This window comes from Halichoerus grypus, chromosome 7, assembly GCF_964656455.1.
Source record: "Halichoerus grypus chromosome 7, mHalGry1.hap1.1, whole genome shotgun sequence".
NCBI classification, from domain to species: domain Eukaryota; kingdom Metazoa; phylum Chordata; class Mammalia; order Carnivora; family Phocidae; genus Halichoerus; species Halichoerus grypus.
In genome coordinates this window covers 27548483-27565723 of record NC_135718.1, presented here as the reverse complement: position 1 = coordinate 27565723, position 17241 = coordinate 27548483, and the positions used below count along the sequence as shown (strand labels likewise).

The window sequence follows — 17241 nt, the reverse complement described above, 5'->3', positions numbered from 1 at the left end:
CCCGCGTGCCTGCCAAGGCCGACGCGGCCCGGATGCGACGGTGCGCTCCCCCCACAACCGCGCACGTGACGGGGGGGGCAGTTTTCCTACTCCCCTCCCCCTTCTCGAAACCCCGCCTTCTCCTGAGAGGCTGCGGCTTTCTATTGCGCCACTACTGAAATGACCGCCGTGCCAGCCAGTCAGAGTGCGACCCTTCAAGTAAGACCCGCCCCCTGTTGGTCCTCAGGTTCCTTCCCGCTCATACAGGAGTCACTTCCGAAGAGAGAGAACCGCCATGAAGAGGGAAGGGGGTGCCGCCCAACTCCGCTCCGACAGCCTCCCCGAGTCCCAGCAGCAAGACGGCAACCACGCACCCAACTTCTCCAGCCACAGCTCATGCCGCCGTCGCCAGCGGCGCCGACATGACAAGGCGCTGCATGCCCGCTAGGCCAGGTTTCCCCTCATCCCCAGCCCCGGGGTCGTCGCCCCCGCGCTGCCATCTGAGACCCGGTAGTACCGCCCCTGCTGCAGCGGGAAAGAGAACAAAGAGTCCTGGGGACAGGTACCGTGCAGAGGGCTGGAGAAGGGGCCGGGTCGCGGGGGCAAGGGTATGAGGGAGGACTGCGGACGCCCGCTCTTTCGGTTCCCGCCATCCTCCGCGAGCTCAGGCCTCGGCTTTCCGGGGCCTGGCAAACCCCTGCCCCGCCTCCGCGCGGGGGCTTCTGGGACTTCGAGTTTCCTTTTCTGTAGTTGGGACGCAGTTCTCGGTCTAGTGACCACACAGCTTGGGTGGCTACGGAGAACCCGCCTTAGGTAGACCGTGATTTTTGTCTTTTACGATAGCTGGACCCGGGGCCCTGCCTGCTTAGTGCATATTTAGGTGGTTTTTTTGTACGTTGCAGTTCTACTGATCGTAGTAGCTTAACAGTATAAATCTTTTCTCAATTGTGGGTGAAATTATGTACGACGTGACGAGGAAAACCTTTCCACGAATTACTTTATAGTCCAGTATGCACGATAATTGATACTTGACATGCAGATTTGGAATGTGATATGTTTTTTCCTTCAGTAACTTTCCGCCTCTCCAGGCTAGGTTTCTTGTGAAGATTTTGTGGGAGCTATGTAATAAGATGGGGGAGTTTTGACATCCTCTGACAATAAAACATGTTTAAATTCTCTACGCACTTGGTACTGTCTTTTTTATTTTAAGTTTTAAAAAGCTTGTAACAAGTTTAACAGTAAGTTTATCTTCTAATGTGGTACAGGTCCACAATCCCTTATCTTAATTGTGAAAGCCAGAATGCTATGAAAATCAAAAGTTTTCAGTAAGTTTGGCACCACCTCTGACTTGGCAGCCAAACCTGACTAGAACTAATGGAAGGCTATTTATGGGCTTTATGGCATTAAGTGTGAGTATTTGTAAGCTTTGCTGGAGAAATACTGGTGTGTTTGCTTCCGGGGTGCAGTGTCAGACCCCACTGGGGGACTTTATGTAATGCATCCAAGTTACCCCCGTTCTAAAATCCAGTAAATTCAAAATTCAAAAACACATTTGACCCCAAAAATTTCAGATAAGGGCTTGTGAGCTGTTATAATTTTTAAAAGCTAGTTATAAATAACTAATGGACATTTCTGTGCATATAAAATTAGAGAACTGTTCCTACTTGAAAGTTACATTCATGGTTATTTTACAGATTTCTTGTATGTTTTACCCAAAACCATTTTTCCCTCTGGTGTATTACTCGAAAAGGAGCCTGGGATCTAATATTTTAGGAAAGATATAATGTTACTTTTAGTAATTAATGTAAAGGCATATTTAGTATTGTTTTGAATTAGCTGCTGCTTAATCCTTTCCCATCTCTCCTCAACTAGTAACAGAGGGCATCATCCTTTCCCGATTTGCAGAACCTCTGATATTTCTTCGTTTATTCTCCTGTGGAATTTTTTATGTTTTATGAAAACAAATGCATAAATTATTTCTTAGTCTGTCACTCATATTCATTTCATAACCAGTTAGCTTTTCTACCAACATTTTATAAACATTGTAGACTCTCAGTAAACCATTAAAGACGGGTGTTGCTCTTCGAACGTGACCTGTGAAGCGTACGAGGGACTTGGATTGTTCAAGTTTTCTCTGAGCATTCCAACCTCATAATGAATAAATGTTTAGGGAAACTGAGTGTACTGCTTCTCTTTCAGTGAAATGAATATGTTTTAGCAGAATTTTGCCAGGAAGTTAATTTTTTGCTCTACATATGATGACATTTCTCTTTATGCAGCTGACAGATAACTCTAAATACATCAATCCGAATACAAATTCTGGTAATATGGTTCACTTTGTGTTACTGTGCAGAAAGGCGCAGAAATCCTTAAAAATTAAAACAATTTGGTTTTTGTAATTGTTCACTTTCTTCCTTTTCTCGTGTTTCGTGTTTTCCCCAGGCAATGTGTTATTTTTGTAAATATCTGAAGAGTTTTTAGGTAAAAATTAAGATTTTGAAACACTAGTTGTGAAGATCATTCTAATTTCTGCTGTTACTTAGATTAACATCTTACTGTAGTATATAAAGAAGGTAGTATAAGCTTGGCACTTGATCCTTTCTGCCTTATGGCCAGCATGCCCTTCAACTCAGCTGCCTCCCCAGCTGGGCCCAATCACTGATATGCCATTCTACCATCTACTCTTGCTATGAGTCTATTCAGGTTTTACTCAGTTTTTGTAATCTCCATTATTCATTCAGCAAACATCTATTGAGCATTATTTTGTACCAGTCACTGGAGATACCAAGCAATAGGATCAGATCCCTTCACGTAGCAGTAAGCTTTTCCTAGGAAGCACACTGTCAATTCCCTGGATCTGTACTCCAGTCTTATCATTTTAGTACTATAGATTATATAAACCTCAGTTGTGCTTTTATAAATTTGCTCCTACAGGAAATGGTAAATTATATTTTCAGTTTTTTATAATCAGCTTAGCAAGGCATTATTGCCATTGTCAGAACGTGATTAAACCAGGTAGTGAAATCCAGTCTATATCCTATAAATCTAGTATTCTCCCCTTAATCTGAATTATTGAGGTTTTAACGTTTGCTTGTGTGATACCATATTAGTTATGCTTTTATTTTCAGGAAGCAGTCAATTATAGATTTCTTCAAACCAGCTTCAAAACAAGGTATGTATACTATTAATGCATTTTTTTGCAGGATCTTTTGAGGAGGGAGATGGATTCAATAAATTTCTCTAAGCTCTTACTTGATTAAGCATAATGTTCAAATTGAGAATATAATGAAGATGCAGTGTTTTTTACAAAGATAAGTTCTAAACATCATGAAACTTTTTGCTATTATTTTCTTACATTTAAAATATTCAGTCAATAATGTTCATACTGCATACTATTTTGATTCTCTAGTACAGTAACATTTTATAAATGGAGCCATATGAGCTTACAAGATGTAGCAAAAGGGAGCTTTATGAAAGTAAGGCTATTAAATAAATCATGTCTTAATTCCCCCCCATGAAATATGTATCATCATCTAAATATTGATTTGAAAATTCTTGTGATAGCTTAGTATTTTAAGTATTATTAATTTAAATAAATATACAAAATGTAATAGTTTGTGTTATTTTTAATAACATGCAATTTGTGTTTTAATTGGCTATTTAGACAGACGTATGTTGGATTCTCCACAAAAATCAGACATCAAATATGGAGGAAGTGGATTGTCCATCACTGGGACAGAGCAGTTTGAAAGGAAACTATCCTCACCAAAAAAATCTAAACCCAAAAGGGTGCCATCAGAAAAGAGCACTATTTTAGAGGCTTTCATGAAAGGTGTAAAAGAGCACCATAAAGATCGTGGTATGCATGAGTCACGTCGGCCTTGTGTGTCAATAGCCACCAAATATCCAAAGGCAGTTGCAAAAGTCTATGTTCCTCCATATTGCTTGTCAAAGGAGATGAAGGCACTGAAGAAAAAACATCGATCTCCAGAGAGAAGGAAGTCACTGTTCATTCATGAAAATAGCAGGGAGAAGAATGATAGAGATCGAGACAAGACCAGTGCAGATTCCAAAAAGCAGGCCACAGTGACAGAAACTGACATCTTCAGGAACAGCTCTAGAAGTCTTAGCAGCAGGAGCAGCCTATCCAGGCACCACCCAGGAGAAAGTCCACTGGGGGCTAAATTCCAGTTGTCATTAGCTTCTTACTGCAGAGAAAGAGAACTAAAGAAGTTGAGAAGGGAGCAGATGGAGCAGAGAATCAACTCGGAAAATTCTTTCTCAGAAGCAAGCAGTCTTTCCTTAAAATCCTCTAGTATAGAAAGAAAATGTAAACCAAGGCAGGAACAAAGTAAACAGAATGACGTCACACCTGGAAAGAGTAATCTTTCAAACCTGGTATGTGTAATAATTACTGGATTAGCCTGGCTACTGCTTTATTTAACATGCTAAATCTAAAAATATTTAATAACTATTAGCATCATATTGGTATCTTTTGTTAAGGAAATACTGATACACAGTTTGTTTAAAACCTAATTTCATTACATTTCTTCTGACTGTAGGATTCAGTAAAGTAATGTTTCTTGCCCTTAATTTTTTCAGACCATGAACAAAGACCTTTCTTAATCAAGAAAGTAAGCATTCTTTTTTTAGGCAAGTATAGTCATTTTTAAATTAGGCTGTGCTGAAGGGAGATACTTAAGGAATGGAAAAATCTAAAACAGGAAGAAATGTTCTAGAACAGCGATTCTCAAAATGTGGTCCCTAGACTAACAACATCAGCATCACCTGGGAACTTAGAAATGCAAATTCTCAGGCCCCGCCCCAGACTCACTGAACCAGAAATTAGAGGTAAGACCAGCAATCTGCAATTAACAAGCCTTCCAGATGATTCTGATATACTTTAAAGTTTTGAGACTGACTGGTTTAGATTATATGAGTCCTAAATAATTTTGAGAATGGGTCTTAGACAACTTAGATAATACTTAGAAAGCTATCCAGATACATACTAACTTCATATTCTCCCTTGAGAATAGACCAAACCTAGATTAGCATAAAAGCTGACCCTCTCCCCTAGAAAGACAAGTACCTCTGTTTCAAAGAACTTTTCTACATACAGAGCAAATAAAGCAAGATCAGATATCAAGAAAGGGCTATGTTGATAAGATGCTATGAGATTTTAAAGCCAGGTAGACCAAAAAAGTAAACCAAACTATGACATTTTAGGAGGAAATGGAGAGTGTTGCCTTGTATATTGTTAGAAGATGTGTTTGTAAACTCTAGGGTTTGTTTGAAAGGAGTTTGGTGTCTTTACCAATGAGATTTGCTAACAGTCAATAGAAGTTAGTAACATTTGGTCCATTCTTACAAGATTTTAGTGTTTGGTTGTACATCAATACTTGAACTGAAGTATTGAAGAGTCTGTTATGTCCATTTTTTTTTTTTTAGAGATTTTATTTATTAGAGAAAGCACAAGTGGGGGAGGGGGGGCAGTGATAGGCAGACTCCCCACTCAGTGGGGAGCCGGGTACGGCTGGATCCCAGGACCCTGAGATCATGACCTGAACCAAAGTCAGGCACTTAACTGACTGAGCCACCCGGGCGCCCCTGAGTTATGTCCATTTAATTGGCAAATATTAGGCTTACTATTTCTTTTTCAAAATAATGATGCAGTGCTTAATCTTTAGCTCTAAATTTGCATTATGAAAACTGGCTTTTATTTTTACGACATTTTTACATTTTATGATACAAATGCCTTTCATTTTTATAAAACTTAAAGAGTTTAAAATGTTTTATTATAGAAGTTTGAATTTCTCTCCAAATATAAGTGCTTGCTTTAATTGGTCTAGAAATCTGTGTTTAAATGTTATAAAGAAAAGTTTACATTCTTTACTGGCCCCAATTCCTAATTAACTTTTTCTCATTTTGCTAATAGGAAAATGGACATTTCTCAAGGAAAAGATCCTCTTCTGATTCATGGGAACCTGCTTCAGGTAGAATCAAAATTAATTTATTAATTTTTAAATAAAATTGTACCTCAGTGGCACTTTTTTTTTTTTAAAGATTTTATTTATTTGACAGAGAGAGACACAGTGAGAGAGGGAACACACGCAGTGGGAGTGGGAGAGGGAGAAGCAGGCTTCCCACTGAGCAGGGAGCCCAATGCAGGGCTCGATCCCAGGACCCTCGAATCATGACCTAAGCCAAAGGCAGACACTTAACGACTGAGCCACCCAGGTGCCCCATTAGGTGGCACTTTTTTAAAACAAATTGGTTTAAATATTCAATTTCCTTCCTAGAGGGAAATTGAATGTCTCAGATCAGTTAAGAGTTTGGTTAAATTATATTTTAAAAGAATAGTACTTGAATTAGTATGTATAACCTGTGGTTTATCTTGACTTTTTTGCCTCTTTCAAGAGTTCCTAGCAACATGTTTCTCATTTTGGTATTCAGTGTTCTACTGCTGAATCTTGGCTACAATAAGAAGCATAATCTTATATTATTGGAATTGTGGACCATCTGAGATCTCGGTATTATAGATGCTTTGTATAAGGTTGAAACTGTTATCATGATCCAAAACAGTGTTTCCTAATATTTCAAGTACAAAGATAACCTTTTTAATATCAAATTTCTGAGGACACCTACATGATATTAATTTGTACTTTTAGTATCTATTGGTTGAGGAAATACATAATAACAAATAGCTACTGTTAATTCAGTAATTCTTAAAATATCTTTATCTTTTCTTAACTAGAAAATAGAACAGTGTAAAAGTCAAACAATGCAGAAATTCATAACACAGAAAATGAAAGGTTCCCAGAAATAACAGCTGTTAATAGTCCAGTGTATCAGATTTTTTTCTGCCATGACTGCAAACTTTGAAAAATGGATTTTACAGATTTCCACACTCAGTAAGATACAGTGGACATAACAATAATAGCCAGCGTTTATTGAACAGTTACTGTGTGCCATGCCCTGTTCTTTGTGCTTTTAATTCATTTGATCTTCACATCCTCATAAGATGATTACTTTTAAAGATGAAAAAACAGTGGTACAGAGAGACAGATGTGACTCCTTGTTCTTCAGGTTTCATGTAAGACTCTATTTTTTATATATTCTAGAGGTGCAGTACATTTTGACCAGGTGATCTCAAGTGTTAAAATCAATGTTTAGCCAAGGCTGAAACCATAATTACCATCATAGAGGGAGCTTCTAGATACAGGAATAAATTTGAAGTTTTATGTGGTTTTTAAAATTTTTATTTAATTTTTACAGTGTTGTTGATTTTAGTGATCAAATTTCATTGCATTTTGACATCACGAAATACAACAACAATAATTTCTCAGCCAGGAGGTTGTTCCTGTACTCACTGTATTACACATTTGTAGTAATAAGTGATTTGCAGTGAGGTGAATGGAGGAACAAAGTATTTTTAGTATAAAATATTTTGCTCTGCCGGTATAAAGGGCTGCTGGTGGTGGTGTTGCCACCAAGCTCTTCAGCTTTTTTTTTTTCTCTAGTAATGACTAAGAGAATTCTCTTCAGTTCATAGGTTTGCAGATTTCATCAGTGGTGACTGTAATGTAGTTTCATTTATATAGTTCCACATATTGCAGTTTTTGAACAGTGTTTGAAAAAGATGCTTTCTGGGTGCCTGGGTGGCTCAATCAGTTAAGCATCTACCTTGGCTCAGATCATGATCCTGGAGTCCCAGGATCGAATCCGAATCCGGCTCCCTGCTTAGTCTGCTTCTCCCCCTGACCCTCCCCTCTCTTGTGCTTTTTCTCTCTCTCAAATAAATAAATAAAATCTTTAAAAGAAAAAGACGCTTCCTGTCCCGGGAGCTCTTAGGTATCAAAGTGTTGTCCTTTCCCCCCTGCTTTTCTGGTTGAGATCATGTCATTGATGAACTCCCAAAATCAAGGGAAGAGGGCGGACACCTCGTGTTTACATCGGAGTTTCTACACGTTTTAGACAGAGACTCTTTAAGGCCTGCGCTCTTGTTTCACTAAAGACAAACTAATGGCAGCACACGTTGCTAATGACAGTGGATTTTTTTTTAATAAAAGTTTACAGATCAAATGTGAAATAAATATGAAAAAAATAAAAAGATGCTTTCTGCATATTTTCATAAGCAGATTTAAGATTCACTTATATTTTTATTTCTAATATTTTTGCATGTTTCATAATCATTTTTAGTTATGGTATTGTACTTTTTAATAAATACACATTTGTGCTGCATTTCACTGTCAACAGAATATAAAGGACATAAGGGGCTTTTTCACTAGATAACCTGAAGAATGCTTATCTTTATCTGATAGTGAATAGATCTTAATAATCCAAATATACTGTCTTGTTCATATTACTGCTATTATACTTCTCAGTTGTGATCGTGATGTACATAATCACACACAAGTTAGAGGATTTCAGAAATGTTGATAAAGTCATTTAGCTCTTTAGTCTTCCAGAATCCTGTCCTTGGGCTGCATTCTGAGGTCCAAATTAATCCATCCCTTGTTTATTCTATAATTTATTAGTAACCAATCTCCTATTTTTTTTTCTTTTTTTTTTTTTTAAGATTTTATTTATTTATTTGACATGGGGGGCGGGAGAGAGTGAGGGAGAGGGAGAGGGCAAGCACAAGCAGGGGTAGCAGCAGGCAGGGGAGAAGCAGCCTCCCCGAAGAGCAGGGAGCCCGATGTGGGACTCGATCCCAGGACCCTGGGATCATGACCTTAGCCGAAGGCAGCCACTTAACCAACTGAGCCACCCAGGTGCCCCTAACCAGTCTCCTATTAATGGACAGTTGGATTTTTACTTTTTTTCTATTTACAAATTAAATCTCTTGTCTTACCTGTTTTATATATTAACAGATATTTGAAATGTTCTTAAACAGTCTACAGTTTGTACAAGCAGTGCAAAAATAATTCTTCAGTTAACCCACTGCTTTAGAGAGCTTGCAAAAGGGGAGCTGCCCCACAGTACCATTTCAACCTCCTCTAATTCTAGATGTCAAAAGCTCTTAATAAGCTGATTTTTCCTAAACCTTGCCCATAAACAAGTTTTCTCTCCTCCTGTTCCGTAATTAAAGACCTGAACAAATCAGAAATTTCTCCTCATGTCTAGCTGTATATAAATTAACTTCTCTAGGAAATGGAACAGAACTCAAACTGGCAGCTCTGTAGCTGTCTTTTTTGAAACCCTAAATTTAAAATAATCAGTGTAAGTCCACCCCAAGTCTTTTTCTTAGTTACTTGATTTCTCATCTTATACTGTAAAGGACCCCTGTCCTTTTTTACAAGACATTTAACCCCAGCAGAGTGAGTGGGCATGGAATGATTTCTTCAGGTAATAGGAGCTATCTGTAGAAAAATGGCGATAGAGGCATTTGTTTATTGATTTTTCATGTTTATAAATGGAATTTTTTAGATTATGTTCTGATCAAGCTATCCAAAAAGTTGCTTACCTCTTGAGTTATTTTGTTGTTGTTTTAATCAAATTGTTAAGGATTTGAGGACATCTGCCCATATGCAGAGAGAAACTTGATTTGGGGAATACTGATTATATAAATAGTAATATTTAATGATTAGTGGGTTTTAATTAATGATACATCACATTTTTAAACACAATAAGAAATTTTTTAAACCTGGTTAACTCAAATATACGTGGTTTATTAAAGTTCTCCTGTATGGAGCTCCTAAACCTAGGTGGCTTAAAACAATAGTAATTTATTTTCTCATGATTCTAGAAGCTAGAAATCCAAAATTAAGGTTATCAGCAGAGCCATGCTCTCTCTCAACAATTCTTAAGATTTTATTTATTTATTTATTTGAGAGAGAGTGTGCGCACACAAGCGGGGGGAGGGGCAGAGAGAGAGAGGGAGAAGCAGACTTCCACTGAGCAGGGAGCCCAACTCGGGGCTCAGTTCCAGGACCCTGAGCTCATGACCTGAGCCAAAGGCAGATGCTTAACCAACTGAGCCACCCAGGCACCCCTTCCTTGTGTGTTTTCACGTCATCTTCCCTCTTCAAGTCTGTCTCTTATGTCCAAATTTCCCCTTTTGAAGGAAGCCAAAGAGAAAGGTATTTAGGTTCAACTAAAATGCCAGCCTGCTCCACCCAGAGAAGTACATTTTGTGAGAACCAATGGAAAGGAGCCTGAGTTGCTGTAGTACATTCCCTGTGAATTCATGACATGATAGTGTAAAAAAAGATAAAAGACCTCAAGACTGCAGATATCCCCTTTTTCTGAGGACACCAGTCATAACTTTATTAGGACCCACCTTAATGACTTTATTTTAACTTGACTACCCCTGTAAAGACCCTATTTCTTATTAAAGTCGCATTCTGAGATTCTGGGAGTTAGGAGCCACAATTCAACCACAGCTCATAACACAGCTAAAGACTAGACGGATACACAGGAAGGAATAAACAATTAAACACTGGGGAGAAAGACTTGGGTGGATTTTCTTAATTGAGAAATTAAAATATATCTGCCTTCAACTAGTTATCGTATATATATTTTAAGGTGCTATAAATTTAGATGTAGAAGTATTACATTTTTGGAATCAGATAGTCCTTGGTCTAAGAAAGAATATATGAACTTTGAGGGAATTGCCTTCCATGATAACAGATATGCAGCTTTTGTGTTTTGGGGAGCAATACCTTGAATTTTGTTTTGGTAGTAAACTTTTAACAGCTTTAGAATGAAAATGAGCATTGTCATTAGCTTTAAATTTGGACACCAGTATTTTATTAGTTAATAAATAAATGGTAGTATTACCTCTTTTTCCTTATCCCACATATATTGAATGATCTCAGCCTAAACTTTTACAATTTATTTTTTCTTTTTTTTTTAATTTTACTTTATTATGTTAATCACCATACATTACATCATTAGTTTTTGATGTAGTGTTCCATGACTCATTGTTTGCGTATAACACCCAGTGCTCCATTCGATACATGGCCTCTTTAATACCCATCACCAGGCTAACCCATCCCCCCACCCCCCTCCCCTCTAGAACCCTCAGTTTGTTTCTCAGAGTCCATAGTCTCTCATGGTTCGTCTCCCCCTCCGATTCCCCCCCCTTCATTTTTCCCTTTAAACGTTTACAATTTAAACATTTTGTCATAGTGTTCTAGACACTCACTGAATAAACTTTACTAAGATAGGAAAATATATTTTTCACTAATCTGGCAAAAATTAAATTTTAGCAGGGTCTAAGCAGAATAAGTTCCCTGACAAAAGAAAAAGGAACTCTGTGGACTCAGATCTGAAAAGCACAAGAGAATCTATAATGCCAAAAGTAAAAGAGTCCTTCCTTGAGAAGCGTCCTGACGGACCACATCAGAGAGAGAAATTTATAAAACATATTGCACTGAAGACACCTGGGGATGTATTGCGCTTGGAAGATATATCCAAGGAACCCAGTGAAGAAATTGATCGCTCCTCTGGAGGCTTGGCACCTTCAAATTCTGGCCACCATTCTTCCAGGAATAGTGACCAAATCCGTGTGGCAAGTACCAAAGAGACTAAGATGCAGAAACCCCACTTATCTTTACCTCAGGAAAAGTCTGCAGTTAAAAAAGCTAGCAATCTTCAGAAAAATAAAACTGCTAGCTCTGTGGCATCAAAGGAAACAAAACTTCTACCTTTACTTTCCCATGTTCCAAGTGCTGGTTCCTCCCGGGTACCATTAAATGCTAAAAATTGCACTCTTCCAGTTCCTAAAAAAGAAAAAGAGCGTTCCTCATCTAAAGAATGTTCTGGGCATTCTACAGAGTCCTCCAAACACAAGGAACACAAGGCAAAGACTGATAAAGCTGATTCTAATGTATCTTCAGGGAAAATTTCTGGGGGATCTTTGCGTTCAGAATATGGCACTCCTACAAAGTCTCCCCCAGCTGCTTTGGAAGTTGTGCCATGTATCCCAGGCCCTACAGCACCTTCAGATAAAGCCCCTTCAGATAAAGAGAGTTCAGGAAATTCCAATGCAGGTAGCAATGCACTGAAAAGAAAACTAAGGGGTGATTTTGATAGTGATGAAGAAAGTTTAGGTTACAACCTAGACAGTGATGAGGAAGAGGAAACATTAAAATCACTGGAAGAAATAATGGCTTTGAACTTCAATCAGACTCCTGCAACTACAGGAAAGCCTCCTGCTCTTTCCAAGGGGCTTAGATCTCAGTCATCAGACTATACAGTAAGTAGTGCTGTGACATTTATCTTTACTTGAAGAGGGAAAGATGGATTGATCAGTGAAAGAGGGATAAATTGCTAGAACTTATTTGAAAACTTAGTATTTGTTATGATTCATAATTGGACTGAAACTGGTATAGTTCTTGTTTGGTTAATGGATTTCCCATATCTTTAGTTTTATTACTGTAAATCAGTGGTCTCCAAACTTTTTTGATCACACACACTTCTATTAGTAAAAAATTTTTAAGCATGTACTCCAATATATATGTATACTTGTAGATTATATACATGTACCACTATACTACTGTGTACTTTCTAAAGCATATGCAAAAACAGAATTTAAAAGGAAGAAGAAAAAAGTATTTTCCATTAGAAGTTATATAGAAGTTACTATAGACTAAGTTCTACTGGAGTTTCTATAGAAGTTCCATATAAATAGAAGTTCTATTATTTTCTTCCTGCACCCCAATGGATCACCTTGCACACCCCCTGCTTTGGAGACCACTGCTGTAAATGAAGGTAGAGTGTAGAAATGTTGTTAATTGTGGTGTGCAATTTTATTTATAAAGTGCTTCATTCTATCTTGGGAATAAGCTGCATTAAATTCTAATATGTCTGTAAAATTTGGTGGGGAAGGTGTTAATGTTCCATGGTAACACCTAAAAATTAGTTTGATTCCATTAAAATAGAATTTAAAAATAAAGACAGGGTAGCCATGGAGCCCTTGGGTGTTTGCAGTCAGTTCCTAAGGCTGGCAGGGTTTTATAAGTAGTGCCTTTCCTAATAAATGGTAAAATCAAATTGCCTGCAGTACAAAATACTAGATTTAAAGCATGATGGTGAAAATTCTCTAAGAAAGGTATCCTCCTGGCCTAGGTTATTGAAATAGAAAATATTCTTTAGTACTCTGAACAACTTAGAACATCCCAATTCTTCTACTAAGATATGTTATAAAGTATTCCTAAATTTTCTTCTTGTTTTAGGAACATGTTCATAGTGGAACATACACAAATACTTTAGAACGTCTAGTGAAGGAGATGGAAGACACTCAAAGGTTAGTTAGCATCATGACTACCTTGCTAAATTTAACATACTGCTTGTTTGTGTGGCTGGCTTTTAATTTTCCTTTAAAAATTATGAGAAATTAGCATGCATTTTGTGCTAGTTTTATTGTCAGCTTTGTTAGAAAAAAAGTATTCTCGTTCACAGGCAGGGTCAGAAGATCAGGTTTTTATGGTTTACTGCATTACCGTAATAATACAAATTCCTTTCTGCTTACCACAACCAGAATCTAACTGGTAGCTGAAATTCTTGATCAAAAGTATGGGCAGAGTTTTTTGTGTGTATTTTTTAATTGTGATAAAATATATAGAATTTAATTTACCATTCTAATCATTTTTAAATTTGCAGTTCAGTGGCATTAAGTACGTTCACCTTGTTGTGCAACCACCACCACCATCCATCTTCAGAACTTTTTTTCAGCTTCCCTAACTGAAATTCCATACTCATTAAATAATAACTTCCCATCCTTCTCTTCCCCCAGCCCTTGGCAACTACCCTTCTCCTTTCTGTCTCTATGAAATTAACTATTCTAGGTACCTCATATAAATGAAATCATACAGTATTCGTCCATTTATACTGGCTTATTTTACTGAGCGTAGTGTCTTCAAGGTTTGTCCGTGTTGTAGCATGTGTCAGAATTTCCTTCCCTTTTAAGGCTGAATAATACTCCATTGTATGTATATAGCACATTTTATTTATCCATTCATCCTTTGATGGACACTTGTGTTGTTTCTATTTTTTGGCTATTGGAAGTATTGCTGCTGTGAACAAGGGTGTACAAATATCTCTTCAAGTCCCCACTCAATTCTTTTGGGTTGGTATATTCCCAGAAGTGGAATCCTGGACCATACAGTGATTCTATACATATTTTGAGGAACTGCTGTACTGTTTTCCATAGTGGCTGCACCATTTTACATTCCCACCAGCAGAGCACAAGGATTCCAGTTTTTCCACATCCTCACCAACACTTGATATTTTCTGGTTTTTTGATCATAGCCATCCTAATGAATATGAAGTGGTACCTCATGGTTTTGATTTTCACTTTCCTAATAACGAATGATGTTGAGCATCTTTTCATGTCCTTATTGGCCATTTGTATAGCTTCCTTGGAGAAATGTCTATTCAGATCCTTTGCACATGTTTTTTTTAAGATTTTATTGATTTATTTGAGAGAGAGCACAAGAGGGGGAAGGGGCAGAGGGAGAAGGAGAAGCAGACTCCCTGCTGAGCAGGGACCCCGATGTGGGGCTCAATCCTAGGACCCCAGGATCATGACCTGAGCCAAAGACGGATGCTTAATCAACTGAGCCATCCAGGTGCCCCTTGCCCATTTTTTAATTGAGTTGTTTGGGGGTTTTTTGTTTGCGTAGAATTTTTTTTAAACATTCTTATATTCACGTAGTCCAAATTCTGAAACCAGCATAGCCACACATGGTATTTCTACATCAAGTTACTCTTGAGGAAGAAGTTTAGAATTAACGTTTCTCTCTCTTTCTGTCTCTGGCTCTCTCTCTCTCACACACACACACAGAAATCAAAAAGTTTGAGGATCATAATGGACCTGATAAAATTTGTCACTAGTTGTAAACTACTTTTGCTAATGAGGGGAAAAATATCTTCCTCATTTAAGGAAAATCCTCAAAACTAGCCCACAGAACTTCACTAAAAGCTCAACTGACTTGGGGCGCCTGGGTGGCTTAGTTGGTTAAGCGTCTGACTTTGACTTAGGTCATGATCTCAGGGTCTTGGGATTGGATCAGGCCCCATGTTGGGCTCCCCGCTCAGCAGAGAGTCTCCTCTCTCTACCTCAAATAAATAATAAAATCTTAAAAATAAGATAAAAAATAATAAAATCTTAAAAAAGAAAAAAAGAAGCTTAGGCGCCTGGGTGGCTCAGTTAGTTAAGCAACTGCCTTCGGCTCAGGTCATGATCCTGGAGCCCCGGGATCAAGTCCTGCGTCAGGCTCCCTGCTCAGCGGGGAGTCTGCTTCTTCCTCTGACCCTCCCCCCTCTCATGTGCTCTTTCTCTCTCTCTCTCATTCTCGCTCTCTCAAATAAATAAATAAATAAATAAAATCTTTAAAAAAAAAAAAAAGCTCAACTGACGTGAAGTTGGTATATATGTGTCTCAAACTTGATAGATGAGTTAGCTAACCATAGGAAATACAATTAGAAGTGTTCCCCTTTCTAAATTTAGAGAAATTGTTTCTATTGTAAAATTCTTTAAACATTTCATGAATTCATGTGATTTGTAATGTCAGATCTGAAGTTGTTTATTTGAAATGAACACTGCACAGACCAGAGGCAGAGATGCTAGTTTGATCTGATGATTGACTCTTTTCTGTATTGGTAGAGCAGTACATTTACCAGTCACTTACTGTTGTATTATACTCATCTACTGTGGGGCTGGAGCTAGGAATAAGGACCTTGGTTAAAATAACTTAATCTTGGCAAGCAGTATAAGCAAGGACTGCAGAGCTAGACTCTCTGGCTTTGAATCCCAGCTCCTTGCATTGTGAGCTTGAGCAAGTTAGCATTCCTAATGTTTGTTTCCTCATGTGTAAAATGGGTAATAATAAACTACTACATGGGGTTCTAGTGAGGGTTGAAAGATTTAATACGTAAAGTTCTCAGTACAGTGCCTGTCCCATAGTAAGGGCTCAGTGTTAGGTATTGTGATGATAATAATGATGACAATGATAATGACTACTGGTGCTAGAAAGACTAATTAACATCAGTTTGTTGGTCTACTGGAAGTCAAATGAGCATTAAAGATTCAAGGGGATAATCAAATTATTCTTTGCCATTTTCCTTCCCCTTTCTCTAAATGATTTGGATATCATTCTTGAAGTCCTAGCTATAAAGAAATATTCAAGTCTTCTATCTGAAGGAACACTATTCTAATATCATACCAGTAGCTGGGTAAAAGTCTGTTATACATCATGATGTTTGGGAAGACATAATTTGACCTGTAGTGCATCAAAGTTTGTCATATAACAAGGTACTTATTAATAAGAGGTTGAGTTTTGGGGCGGGGGGTGTTTTGTTTTTTGGTGCTGCTTTTAGACCTAAACTAAAGATTATTTTTAGAGTAAACCATTTTCTGTAACATTTCTTGTAATTCTCAGGCTAGATGAACTGCAGAAGCAGCTACAGGAAGACATAAGGCAGGGCCGAGGTATTAAATCCCCCATCAGAATTGGAGATCAAGACAGTACAGATGATGAGGATGGCCTCTTAGAAGAGCACAGGTATAGCATTTTTCATAATGTATACCCTATTAAGTTTATATTTTTAAATTTTGTTCTTGTGAAATAAATGAACCATTGACGGTTATGTACTTTACGAGTAGGATGGCCTCTTAGAAGAGCACAGGTATAGCATTTTTCATAATGTATACCCTATTAAGTTTATATTTTTTAATTTTGTTCTTGTGAAATAAAGGAACCATTGATGGTTATATACTTTATGAGTAATCTATGATGGTTTTCTAATCCATGTATGATGGATTTGAAGGACAAATGTTAAGGCCAAGTTACATCTTTTTCCTCCTGGTTATTGTTTCTTTTCACACAGACCCATTTAGTGGCTTTGGACTAACTACTAGCAAAAAGTGGGAGGAACAAAACACATGTTCTCATGCTAGTCTTCTTATCTGGGGTTAACATTGGTCCTAAGAAAAGTTTTCTTTGTGCCCAACCTTTAAACACAAAATCATATGCAATATAACTATTTGATATTCAATAACTTTTTTTATTCCAGGGAATTTCTAAAGAAATTTTCAGTTACAATTGATGCTATTCCTGATCATCACCCAGGTGAAGAAATATTTAATTTCCTCAATTCCGGAAAAATTTTCAATCAGTATACCTTGGATTTAAGAGACTCTGGTTTTATAGGACAGAGCGCTGTAGAAAAGCTTATACTTAAGTAAGTAGAAAAATAGAAAAACGTTTTGCTTTTTCCTATATAAAAATTACTCTAAAAGATTTCTAACTGACA

At 37.6% G+C, this 17241-nt stretch overlaps 1 protein-coding gene across 5 annotated transcripts in view; it reads left to right on the top strand.

The window, feature by feature from the left end:
- Nucleotides 1–260: 260 nt before the first annotated feature.
- The window catches only part of SLF2 (SMC5/6 complex localization factor 2), a 53381-nt gene continuing 36400 nt past the window's right edge, over nucleotides 261–17241 (top strand). For 2 of the 5 annotated variants that reach the window (XR_013449641.1, XM_036065003.2), the window contains exons 1-8: nucleotides 261–541; nucleotides 3108–3151; nucleotides 3644–4377; nucleotides 5915–5972; nucleotides 11193–12181; nucleotides 13161–13231; nucleotides 16368–16490; nucleotides 17002–17169. Coding sequence is in view for 3 of the 5 variants with exons in the window: in XM_036065003.2 (XP_035920896.1) it covers nucleotides 402–541; nucleotides 3108–3151; nucleotides 3644–4377; nucleotides 5915–5972; nucleotides 11193–12181; nucleotides 13161–13231; nucleotides 16368–16490; nucleotides 17002–17169 (2327 nt within the window). In the remaining 2 variants the exon portion in view is untranslated. Of the gene's footprint in view, nucleotides 542–3107; nucleotides 3152–3643; nucleotides 4378–5914; nucleotides 5973–11192; nucleotides 12182–12627; nucleotides 12697–13160; nucleotides 13232–16367; nucleotides 16491–16589; nucleotides 16615–17001; nucleotides 17170–17241 lie in introns of those variants that run through there. The other 3 variants (XM_036065005.2, XM_078077214.1, XM_036065007.2) reach the window with 3 other exon arrangements.